Source organism: Aethalodelphis obliquidens, unplaced genomic scaffold (genome assembly GCF_003676395.1).
Source record: "Aethalodelphis obliquidens isolate GAN/ISIS:26980383/991018 unplaced genomic scaffold, ASM367639v1 scaffold5, whole genome shotgun sequence".
NCBI lineage: Eukaryota > Metazoa > Chordata > Mammalia > Artiodactyla > Delphinidae > Aethalodelphis > Aethalodelphis obliquidens.
The window spans coordinates 44,485,941-44,499,358 of NW_020837949.1; the positions used below are offsets into that span (position 1 = coordinate 44,485,941).

Sequence of the window (13,418 nt, forward strand, 5' to 3'; positions counted from 1 at the left end):
GAGCCATCTTACCATCTTACCTCTGGAATTCTGGTGATGCTCTTCTCATCCTCCCTGATTTCATCTCTGCTCTGTTCAGTGCATATGTTACTCCCTCGCACAGGGCTTGGGGAGCTAGGTTGTCTCATGTAGGCCACTTTGCACCCTCCGTAAGGAACTTCACAGGTAGACACAAACCTCTGTGGGGGTATTAAATACAGGTCCAGTTGCCTGCCTCTGAACCTCTTGACTGTAACAGGCATCACTAATTGATTTTGGTATTTTTTTTCTTAACAAACTGCAGATTTATCCTTAGTATTCCTCTCAGCACAGAATTCCAGGCAAGCAGTACAGTCAGCTGTCATTTCCATTTAGGATGAAACCTTATCGGCCTTCTCCGGGTCTAAGAACTTAGCTTCTCGTAAGACAATGATGTGGAACTGGAGAGACTCTGACAGTAGGATTAATTGGGTCTTGAGGTAGGAATCAAAAGAAGCTAGAATTGGAAAAAGGTGGAGACACAGAGAAAGAATATAATGGGGAGGGTTGAGAGGCTAAATAAATACTTGCTGATTTCACTTGAAAAAAGCAGGTGCGCACTCCAGATAGCTTTGTGTTTGTTAAGTCATTCCATACATTATTTAAGGAAGCCAGCACTTAATTATGGGGTACACGAAAGAAGACGATATCGACAACATCGTCTGATCTCTGCTCAGAAGGGGATTTCGGCAGAATGGAAGCGGACAAAAGGACCCAAGCCACATGCTTCATCTTCTGCCTCCTCCTTCCTCACAGAGTAGTTTTGGCTGCTGTGAAGCAGCCTTCTGTAGTTCTGTTGCAAGGTCTTTGAATACAGGGATTCCACAGAGCATCTCTGTTTAATGGATATCTGCCAGTGGAACCTTTGCTCTGAGGAAGAGACAGCCGTGAATAGCACCTGCTGAAGGAAGAGAGGTGGCTGGAACAGAGTTGTACATGGATCTTGGCTGGAGACCAGTGTCAAAAGTAGTCACAACTCAGGGGAAAATGGCTTAATTACAGGAGTTGGAAAATAGCTTAATGTCACAAAATACACATCAGTTGGTGCCTTACTTACTCAGCGGATATAAGATTAGATCCTTCACCTCGGGATTTGCTTGTTTTGTGTTACGTCCATTGGAATGGAAAAATGCCAGAGGGTTCAGTTGAGCTTGCTTTGGAATGAAATTTAAACATTCGCCTTCTTTAAACTGAATTTTATCCAAAGCATCTCAGCCTGTGAGATCCCTTTTAGGAAACTAAATCTGTGACCTAGTTCTTTGCCCTTTGATGGACAGACTGTTAAGCCTAACACTTTAAAGGTATGCTAAATATATCCCAAAGTTTGGCCGATGACAGGTGGAAGTTATCTTGGGGAGAAATGGCTCAACTGTCAGAAGACATTACCTTCATCCCAACGCTGCCACTTAGCCACTGTGGGGCTCTGTGAACTCTCACTTTATATCTCTGGGATTTAGCCTCCTTGATGAGAAATGAATAAGCTCTAACAATCTAAGGTTTCATTAAATTTAATGTATTAAAATAGTATACTGCCCTATGTTTGGTGTCATTCAGCTGTTTGAGAAAGCGACTAACAATTGTCATATAACCCTTCCTCAATTTCCCATGTATGGCTTCTGCATGGCAAAATTTTAAGGTCAAGCCACTAACGGAAGAACTTGAAAACTGTACCTGCCAGGTGGTATGTGTTCAGAGAATTACAACTAAAACAAATATAAACACATTCCCTCATTGAATAAAATAAAAAGTCATTCCAGAAAATATAAGGACGTTTGACATGACCCACATTTTTAAAATAATCACCTTTGCTACTACTGCAGGTAGTTGAGATCTGCTTACAGAATAGTTTTTAGAGAGTTCTCAAGTTGGATATCACATGTGAAATAACATCCACATATTGACATTAAAATACTCTACGTACATCTATTGATAATTTGTAGTGTTGATGTTAGCTTTTTGGTCGATATAAATGGCATGGGGGCAAAGTTAATTGCTAAAAAAGGATAAAGAGATGATATATTCTACCTTTAGGAAAGTTACCTGAAAAATCTCAGCTGTTCAACATCCTAAATTATTTTGCTTGGCTTTCCTCTCAGGTCTGACCCAGCGATTCTGTACAACGATAGGTCTGTTTTGGAAAATCACCATTTAAGTGCAGCCTATCGCCTTCTACAGGAGGATGAGGAAATGAATATTTTGATTAACCTCTCAAAGGATGACTGGAGGTAAGGAGGAGCTAAGAGAGAGATTAGGAGGCTAGGAAAGGAGCCGTGAGGATGGACGGAGCATGCATCTTTTGAAGAAATAATACTCTGTTTGAAATTGTTATTGCTGTTTCTTTCTTTCTCTATCTCTCTTCTCTTGCTTGACACAGATACTCAAATATATTGTAGGCACCTTGGGAATATTTGCTGTTGGTTACCTTAGGAAACTTGTGTTCTTTTTATCTTACCTTCTTAAACCTAAATTTCATCAATTAACTTTTTTTTCACCTTATATTGGATTGGACTTCTTAAAAAAATCTTTCAAAATTTGCTAAGGAAATTGACGCTTTAAAATAATCATGGGCACTTAATTCTGTCGCCTAAGTGGCACTATGTGTCTTTGAATTTGAGCAGACCTGAGTTTGAATGTGAACACAATCATTTACTAGCTGTATGATATTTAGGAAGTTACTCAACCCCTTTACACCTTTTTAAAATTTAATTTCTAGAAAATAGATAACATTTAGCTTGTAATTTGGTTAGGGTAATAATACATGATATAATATAGGATATATAGGGTAATAATACGTGATATAATCCATTTAAAATGCTTAGCACAGTTTGTGACACAGATCCTTGTAGCCTGCAGATCCGTAATATAGGTGAAGGTGTGACAAAATCACTTAAATGCTTAAAAACTTCTGAATCTACTGTGATGCAAATAATACTTATATTTTAATTAAATGATCAGCTGTTTATTGAGTATCTCTGTACCATTATGCAAGGATTCAGAGAAATAAGCCATTCTGAACAACAAATCTGAAACTGATTTTCAGTAAGAGTTGGCTATTAGTTTCCATGCAACTCTAGTTCATTAAAGCAGAGAGGAATATTTGGCTTGAATTTTGTTGGAAAATGTTAGATTTAAGCAGCATCTAAAAAATGCAGAGCATTTCAGTTAATCAATGCAAATCTTGTAGAAGAAGGAGCCCTCTATCCAATTTAAATGTTTGTAAAAGTATAATAAAAGATTTGAATATGGCAGAGAACAGCTTTACACATATTCAGATATATCCCTTTGATCCCAGAGGAAGGAGAGAGAGAGGGAAAATTGGGTAGAAGCATCCTAGATCTCCGTGCATCCTAAAAAATGTTCAGCAAGGCTGTCAGGAAATTCTTGAGACAAAGTCGGCCATCAGAGGAGTCCCATGTCTCCCAGGAAGGGATGCCCTCAGTCATTGGCTTGGAGCAGCCCATGGGAAGCATGGCCTTGGGCAAAAATGGCAATAGTTTTCAGAATATAGTAGCTGAGGCCCATAGCCAATTAAATTCCTGTAGTTGGTGGTCTGTGTGGTATGTTCTCATGGCCACTGTCCCATGGTAATTAAAATATGATATTAAATGGCTGTATAATACTCCATCTATGGAAGTCCCATAATTACTTTTGAGTGTGTGAGTATGGGTGTGTTCATGTGTTTTGGTTATTATAAAGAATCCTGTAATGAACATCTCTTTAATGTATTTTTATGTGTAGAATTAATGGATCAAAGAATGTTTGTTGTTTTAAGGCTCTTGTTGAACTTTGTCAAATTGCTTTCAGGTAATGCACTAATATTGCTGGCCTGTGGGATTTGTGAGCACATGGGATTTATGGCTGGATGGGCATAATTGCCTCTTAATCTATTTTGAAAGCATAGATATGCAACCTCTGTTATCTATATTTTTGTTAAGGGTTTTCTATTTCTGCTTAACTATACATTTGTCAAAATTTAGCTTAGATGACTTGTGCTTCCACTCTGCTATGATCATAAGCCTCGTTCAGTCTGCTACTGTGTTAGCGAGGCTGGTTTCGGCAATATCTAAACCCAGAATCATTGCAACAGACCAGAGTATATCAGTTCACACTGGAATACACTGATATTCACCAGTGCAACCATCCTAATTATGTATCATTAGCTCTGCATTCTTATTGGTGGGTATTTGTGAAGTACTAGTTTGAATAATTTGAATACTACCTCTGACCAAAGCAAGTTGTAAAACTGAGTGATCCAGCAAAACTTAAGTGAATTTAATATAAAAAAAGTCAAACTAGTTACTTGAAAAATATAGTTTAATGAAATCTGTTTATGTACTAGCCTTACATATTTGTGCTTTTTATTCAGCACTATCTTTACTATCTCAAAGAGAGAGTGAAATGTAATTGATTTAGAATCATGGAACATCTCAGGTACAGGAACATTCTGATTCAGTGGAAACTTTATAATTATAGCCCATAGTGCCATGCTTTTTTGCTACTCCTGTTTTTGAGGATTCTGTAGGTTAAGAAAAGATTGTAGTTGATGTAGCTTAAGTTACATAGATTTAGTGTTCTATTATATTTTCATTTAAGGACAGTTTTTAAAATATTGTTTTATTATTTTATCATATTTTATTAATGTTGAGATACATTGCTCTAAGACAGTGGTATTATCTCACAAATAAAATATTAACTTATTATTAAGGGCTCTCAGTTAAGCCCATCAACCCAAAGACAACATATGTTTACTATCCTATGTCTTTCTAGGAAAGCAATTTAATATCTGATAGATTCTATTTGGATACATAAGTGCATTAGACTTTTAGGACCTTTATAAATGAATGTATTACCAGGTATTTACTGCATTTCAAAGTGGAAAAATATGGAATTCCACTTTGGGCAGGCCAAATCAGCTACTGATAAAGCAATTCTCCTGCAAATAAAGCTATAAACTATGGACAAAGACACAAATAAGCACAACCTCCAATGACGTGAGAGCTGTAGAGAGTAAACAAAATCACACAAATTTTGGAGATGTGTTAAAATTTGGAGAATCTGACAGGATGAGGTGAGTGAGATGTTTTGTGTCTTTACTCTGAAGGCAGTCTCAGTCAAGGCAACACTAGATGGATAAAGCTATATTTATACAAAAACCTCCACTATGTTTCTGGCTGGAGAAACCAGTGTAGGAACTACCAGAGCTGCTAGCAAGTGAATTAGAACTCCATAAAAGAGATTGCCAAATAAGGGAAAACTTAAATTCTGCGACAGTCTCAATGACAATACAAAGAGCAGGAAAATGTGACTTGTCTGCAAGGGAAAAGACAATCAACAGATGCAATCTCCAAGATGAACTATTGTTGGAATTATCAGACAAGAACTTTTAAAGCAGTTATTGTATTTATGCTCAGTGAGGTAAAGGAAAATATGCTTGTAATAAATAAAATACAGTAAAATTTAACCAGTGAACTGACAATATAAGCAAGAGCACACAGAAATCTTAGAACTGAAAAAGTAAAATATCTATATTGAAAATTCACTGTATTGGCTTAGTAGCAAGTTGGAGAGGGCAGAAGAAAGAATTCAGTGAGCTTGAAAAGATCAATCCAAATTATCCATATTGAAGAAGTAGGAGAAAAAAAAGATTTTAAAAAATGAGCAGTTTTAGGGACCTGTGGGACACTTTCAGGTGGTCAGACATAGGGACAACTACAGTCTCAGAAAGACAGGAGAGAGAGAGAGAGAATGAGACACAAAAAATGTTTGAAGAAATGATGGCTGAAAACTTTCCAAACACGGTGAATGAGATAAATTTATAGATTCAAGAAACTCAGCAGACTTAAACAGGATAAATTCAAAGAAAAACATACCTGCATGCATATTATAGTCAAACTGCTAAGAGTCAAAGATAAAATTAGAGAAAAACGACACATTACATTCAAGGGAACAATTTGATTGACTTTGGACTTTTCATCAGAAACCATGGAGGCCAGAAGGCAATGGAATAATGTCTTTAAAGTGTTAAAAGACACAACAACAAAAAAGTTGACACAGAATGCTATGTCCCATGAAAATATCCTTTAAAAGTGAAGATGACATAACATTATTTTCAGATGATGGAAAACTACAGAAATTTGTCACCAACAGAGCTGCATTTTAAGAAATGCTAAAGAGCTACATGATGACAGTATTTCACTTAATTTATTTAGGTCCTCTTTAATCAGCAGTGTTCTGTAGTTTTCAGTGAACAGGAGTTACACTTACTTTTTAAAGTTACTACTAAGTGTTTTATATTTATTTTATTTATTTTCCAATGGTTTGCTGCTAGTCTCTCTCTGTGTGTGTGTGTGTGTGTGTGTGTGTGTATGTATAGATATATACCTATATATCTATATCTATATTCTCCATCCAAGGCATTCAATGGGGAAAGGAAAAGCTTTTCAACAAGTGGTGTTGGAACAAATGGATATCAATATGAAAAAAAGTTTGAGTATTACCTCACGCCATACTAAAAATTTACCTTGAAATTGATCATAGACCAAATATAAAAGATTAAAATGGTAAGACTTCCAGAGGAAAACAAAGTCCTTGGGGTAGTTGGAGGTTTCTCAGATAGGACCCCAAAAAGCATGAAGCATTAAAAAAATTGTATTAAAATTTAGATTAACATACAGACACTATTATATATAAAATAGATAACCAACAAGGACCTGCTGTATAGCACAGGGAACTCTACTCAATATTCTGCAGTAACCTATATGGGTAAAGAATCTGAAAAGGAATGAATATATGAATAAGTATAACTGAATCACTTTGCTGTACACCTGAAACTAACACAACATTGTAAATCAATATACTCCAATTAAATTTTTAAAAATTATATTAAAATTTAAAACTTTTGCTCTTTGAAAGACACTGTTAAAAAAAAAAAGCAAGGTAGGAAGTAGAAGTTATTCACAACTCATATATCTTACATATGATTTGTATCCAGAATGTATAGTGTACTTCTACCGCTCAATAAGAAGAACACAAACAACTCAAGTTTAAAAAGGGTAAGGTCCGTGAATAGACATTTTTGCAAAGAAGACATACAGATGGCCAGCAAGCATATGGAAAGATGCTCAACATCGCTAACCATCAGAGACGCAAGTCAAAACCACAATGAGATATCACCTCACACCTGTCAGAATGGCTATCATCAAAAAGACCACAAATAACAAATCTTGGGGAGGATGTGGAGAAAAGGAATCTTTGTACACTGTTGTGGGAATGTAAATCGGCGCTGCCACTGTGGAACGCTGTATGGAGGTTCCTCAAAAAACTAAAAATAGAATTACCATATGACCCAGCAATTCCACTCCTGTGTATATATCCAAAGAAAATGAAAACACTAATTAGAAAAGATACATTCTTCCCAATGTTCATAGCAACATTATTTATAATAGCCAAAATATGGAAGCAACTTAAGTGTGTATCAACAGACAAATGGATAAAGAAGATGTGGTATATGTATATAATACTACTCAGACATGAAAAAGAATGAAATCTTGCCATTTGCGACAACATGGATGGACCTGGAGGGTCTTATGTGTAGTGAAATAAGTCAGACAGAGAAAGACAAATACTGTATGATATCACTTATATGATAGAGGTAGGAGATTAAGAAGTACAAGCTACTGTGTATAAAATAAATAAGCTACAAGACTATATTGTACAACATAGGGAATATAGCCAATATTTTATAATAGCTTTAAATGGAATAAAAATTTTGAATCCTTATGTTTTACACCTAAAACTAATATAATATTGTAAATCAATCATAGCTCAATTAAAAAAAAAGGGGGGGAAGGGTCTGAAAGAGGCATTTCCCTAAATAAAGATATACAAATGGCCTATAAGTACATGAAAAGGTGCCTGACATTATTAGTCATCAAAGAAATACAAATGAAAAACACACTGAGATACCACTACATATCCCTTAGAATGGCTGAGATATAGAAAATCTGGAACTTTCATACACTGATTGTCAAAACATAAAGTGATACAAACCACTTTGAAAAATTTCGGTAGTTTTTTAAATAAAGTTAAACACTCATCTATCTTATAAACAAGCCATTCTACTCCTAGGTATTTACTCAAAAGAAATGAAAACATATCTACACAGTGACTAGTACATAAACACTCATAGTTTTATTCATAAGGGCTCCAAACTAGAATCAAATAACCCAAATGTCCATCAGCTGGTGAATGGATAAATTAATTGTGGTGTACTCTTATGATGAAATACCATTCAGTAGTAAAAACAAAGGAACTGTTGATGAACAACTATGTGGATGAATTGCAAATCATTATGCTGAGTAAAGAAGGCTAGAAAAATAAGAGTACATTTTGTATTTTATATGTGTGTGTGCGTGTGTGTGTGTGTGTGCGCGTAGGCAGATACATATAAGTGTGTATACCTACTGTCTAGTTTAATATATATGTGCATGTACCTATGTACTCTACATATATGTGTATATACACATGCACATATATATCTGCTTTATGCCTCTCTAGTTTGCATTTTCTAGTTATATATATGTATGAGTACATACGCACACACATATATAATAAAACCAGAAAGACATAAAGCAAACTATCTAGACATAAAGCAGATCAAACGTTGCCTGGGGCCTGTGGGTAGAGGAAGAGGTGAGCTGCAAAGAGGTTTGAGGGCGATGGAAGTGTTCAGAACCACGACTGTGGTGGTCCTTCCAAAAGTTTTACTCAACTGTTAAAACGAATTGAAATGTGCAACTTTTAGGGAAGCAGTTTATTCTATGCGAATTCTACTTTAATAAAGTTCTTAGAGAGAATAAAAAGATCAGTGTTTGGCAGGGGTTCAGGAGCAAGAGGAATGAATAGGTGGAGCACAGGGGATTTTAGGGTGTTGAAACTATTCTGTCTGATACTGTTAATGGTGGGAACAGGCGAGTATGCATTTGTCAAACCTCACAGAACTGTGCAACATGAGAGTGGACCCTCAGGTAAACTATGGACTGGAGTGAATGTAAGGTATCGATATTGGTTATCATTTGTAACACATGTACCGCATTAATGTAAGAGGTAAATATTGAGGGAAACTGCAGTAGGGGAGCGCGTATATGGGAGCTCTCTTATACTATCTTCTCAGTTTTTCTGTAAACCTAAAACTGCTCTAAAAAAGTCTATTAAAAAAAGTGAAATACCTGTATCCAACATGTACTTTGGATTATCAGTCCCCCTCCTAGGATTAATTTCAAATTAATTTTTTCATAAAACTTGAATTCTTAGAGAAAGGAATGCTTTACTACACTTTCAGTTTCTTTGGAATTTTTCCTGTGAGTTAATTTTCCAAATGATATGTGCATTCCACATATTATATTCCTAATAAATGATATCCTTAATCTTTAAGCTTCCTTTATTCCTCATAAAAAAGTCCGCCTAAAAGACTCAAGTTAGATTTGAAATGTCACAAGCAATTAACTAATTTTGGTTAGAAATGGCAAAGAATAAACTAATTTTTCTTTCCATTTTTCACTTCTATCCTTTTTTCTCCATGGGGTGTCCCTGAAAGGGAGTTTCGGACCTTGGTAATTGAGATGGTGATGGCTACGGATATGTCCTGTCATTTCCAGCAAATCAAAGCGATGAAGACTGCTCTGCAGCAGCCAGAAGCGTGAGTGGGCCTGTGACATCATGTGTTTTCATAGGTGTTTGACCTTGTCTTTGTCCATGTCACTGTACCTTTAAATTTTATCTCCTTCAATATGACTTTATTAAGTGATCTCATAAAATAATGATGCTTGGAGGAGAAAGCATGAGAATTGTACCTATCAAAGATATATTCTCATTAGGGTTGAAATAACAATTTGCCCCAGTAACAATTTGCCCCAATTAGAATTTAAAATATTTCCGTCAGAAACGAAATTTTGGAAGGTCCACTCAATGCAGAGGCAACAAATAAAGGTCAGTGAGTGACTCTTGGATTCTTGTTGTCTTTTTAATGATGGCAGTCATTCCAGAAACGGTTTTGAGTCAGTTTCTGAGGTGTCCAGTTCAATAAACATGGAGACCTTGCTGATGAAAATCCCAGTTGTAGGATGAATTGATGGTTTTCCCCTAGTTCAGCTGCAGTGGGGTTTGAGATGGGAGAATGGAAGGGATTTTATGTTTTTATTTTATTTTTTTTAATTTTGAATTTTATTTTATTTACTTTTTATACAGCAGGTTCTTATTAGTCATTGATTTTACACACATCAGTGTATACATGTCAATCCCAATCACCCAATTCATCCCACCACCACCACCACCACCTGCGGCTTTCCCCCCCTTGGTGTCCATACGTTTGTTCTCTACATCTGTGTCTCTATTTCTGCCCTGCAAACTGGTTCATCTGTACCATTTTTCTAGGTTCCACATACATGCGTTAATATATGATATTTGTTTTTCTCTTTCTGACTTACTTCACTCTGTATGACAATCTCTAGATCCATCCACGTCTCTACAAATGACCCAATTTCATTCCTTTTTATGGCTGAGTAATATTCCATTGTATATATGTGCCACATCTTCTTTATCCATTCATCTGTCGATGGGCATTTAGGTTGCTTCCATGACCTGGCTATTGTAAATAGTGCTGCAGTGAACATTGGGGTGCATGTGTCTTTTTGAATTATGGTTTTCTCTGGGTATATGCCCAGTAGTGGGATATATATACCCAGTATGGTAGTTCTATTTTTAGTTTTTTAAGGAACCTCCATACTGTTCTCCATAGTGGCTGTATCAATTTACATTCCCACCAACAGTGCAAGAGGGTTTCCTTTTCTCCACACCCTCTCCAGCATTTGTTGTTTGTAGATTTTCTGATAATGCCCATTCTAACTGATGTGAGGTGATACCTCATTATAGTTTTGATTGGCATTTCTCTAACAATTAGTGATGTTGAGCAGCTTTTCATGTGCCTCTTGGCCATCTGTATGTCTTCTTTGGAAAAATGTCTATTTAGGTCTTCTGCCCATTTTTGGACTGGGTTGTTTGTTGTTTTAATATTGAGCTGCATGAGCTGTTTATATATTTTGGAGATTAATCCTTTGTCCATTGATTCATTCACAAATATTTTCTCCCATTCTGAGAGTTGTCTTTTCGTCTTGTTTACGGTTTCCTTTGCTGTGCAAAAGCTTTTGTTTCATTAGGTCCCATTTGTTTATTTTTGTTTTTATTTCCATAACTCAAGGAGGTGGATCAAAAAAGATCTTGCTATGATTTATGTCAAAGAGTGTTCTGGAAGGGATTTTAAAAAATGGTGATTTGTTAAAAACTCTTATTGAGGTTCTGTAAGTTGGTCATCATGTGTTTGGATCCTTTGGGTTTACAGAATTGAAAAGCCGAAAGCATTATCCCTGATGTTGCACACGGCAGACATTAGCCATCCAGCAAAAGCCTGGGAGCTCCACCATCGCTGGACGATGTCACTCCTGGAGGAGTTCTTCAGACAGGTACCTTGTTGCTCTGCTAACCACGCCCCCACTGCTGTCATCCATGGACATATCCTGAATTTTATATTTCAGCAACATTGTGATAAAGACTATTGCGATTACAGTCATCTTCTTTGTGGAGGGAGGGTTCACAGCTTTTTTTTTTTGGTCTTCTGGTCATGTGATATTTGAGTCTCACCTAAATTCTGATTCTCGGACTGTTATGGTATTTCTATCCTATGCAAAAAAAAAAAAAAAAAAATGCATTTCCTTGTGGCAGTCTTTTGTCAAAATGTCAGCTGATGAATGCTTTTACTTTTTGAGGGGGTGAATGACCAAATGGCAGTCGCTTTAACTCGCTTCTCTGTTATAATTGGCTGGATTGTTCCTTTCTAGCAGACAAACCCATGTTGTCAAGTTCCAAAGCCGGGTGGGGCAATTTGAGGTCAAGAAATCACTAGAAGCTACTGTTCCAATTATATTTAAACTTAGTACATCCTAAGACACAGGGTTGTGTTTTCTACAAGAATAGTGAGAGTCTTTAATGAGGATACATTGCTTTGAATTTTTTTTAAAAAAAGGTGCATAGAAGTAGAGAAATAAAAAGGTAAATAAATGCATAGCCCAAGACTGCTGTCTTCTCAAACCCAGACATGTGTGCTAAGCTCATCTCAAGAAGAGCTGCCATTAAATATCTGCTTTGAGATGTGAGGTCCTGAGGTTGAAGGCAAGATGACATGTAGATTATGGGACCTGAATTACAGTTAATTCATATTAATACAGTTAATTCATTAATTCTTGTTAATTTACTGAGGACGGTTACAGTATGGATTCAGAGACCTCTGAGATTCCATAAAACACTACATATTAACACCAGTCTCAACTTTGTCCTCTAAACTGACAAGACATGTACTCTTTCACTGGTTACTCACATTTTTGGAAGCAAATTACTCTTACGATTACTCTTATTCTTATGATTCTAGTTTGAATGGAGAAATTATAGAAGGCATTTCTGTGTTTGTTTTTTTCCTTCTGAAGCTGCACACAATATCCAGTAACAAAGTGGGACTAGAGTTAACAGCATATTAGGCAAAGTTCAGAAGGCCCTTTATTGGAATTTTTATTCCAATGGGTTTGTGGTCTGGAACTAATGAAATCACTCCTCTGGTTCCCAGTGGTCTCATCTGTGATTTGTCTTTTGGAAGGTGGGAGGATTTAAAGGAAGGTTGAACCAGATTTTTTCCTTAGTGTCCTTCCCACATTAAATGTTCTACAATTCCTTCATTCTGTCCAAGGGTGCACATCAACACGTGCACACACGTGTGCCCCCTTAAGCTGTTCTATGAATACGCCAGCAGGTACCTTATTCAGCATATGGCTGTTTCCCTTACATGGTCATTGCTTGGCCTCACAGAGTAATTCTCAAGGGGAACCGAAGGGCGTGAGAGGAACTAGAGCTGTACACGTGTGGCCATGCTGTATATACAAGAATGACTGCAAAATCATCCTTAATCGAGGGCTAATTTTGAGCCATTTTTCCAGAGGTTACTTTTCTAATATTAATGAAAGAATTTTCTCCAAATCTCCACTTCCCTTATCATATGCTTTTTTCGATTATTGCTTTTGTAATAATACTCCCTATAACTAGGAATATTTAATCTATAGCCAGAGGTAAATCATCACTAACTCATATAAGTTTGAGGTATTGAAGTGATTCCTTTTTTTAATTGTGAGAGAGTGAATATGAGAAATTACTTAAATATGTGAACTTTTTTTCCCATTAAAGGAAAGCTTGTTTGCACAAACATAAGCTTGAATTGAAAGAAAATGTACCAGAGGCAATGTGAAAATAAGCATATTGAATTTCTTGCCAATTGGGAATGGAATGTTATCTCACTGGACTGG

At 36.3% G+C, this 13,418-nt stretch overlaps 1 protein-coding gene across 8 annotated transcripts in view; it reads left to right on the forward strand.

The window, feature by feature from the left end:
- PDE1C (phosphodiesterase 1C) overlaps positions 1–13,418 on the forward strand; it is a 476,007-nt gene that overhangs the window by 386,428 nt on the left and 76,161 nt on the right. For all 8 annotated transcript variants that reach the window (XM_027102260.1, XM_027102256.1, XM_027102255.1 and 5 more), the window contains 3 exons: positions 2,115–2,243; positions 9,614–9,715; positions 11,414–11,534. In XM_027102260.1, coding sequence (XP_026958061.1) covers positions 2,115–2,243; positions 9,614–9,715; positions 11,414–11,534 — 352 coding nt within the window. The remainder of the gene's footprint in view (positions 1–2,114; positions 2,244–9,613; positions 9,716–11,413; positions 11,535–13,418) is intronic.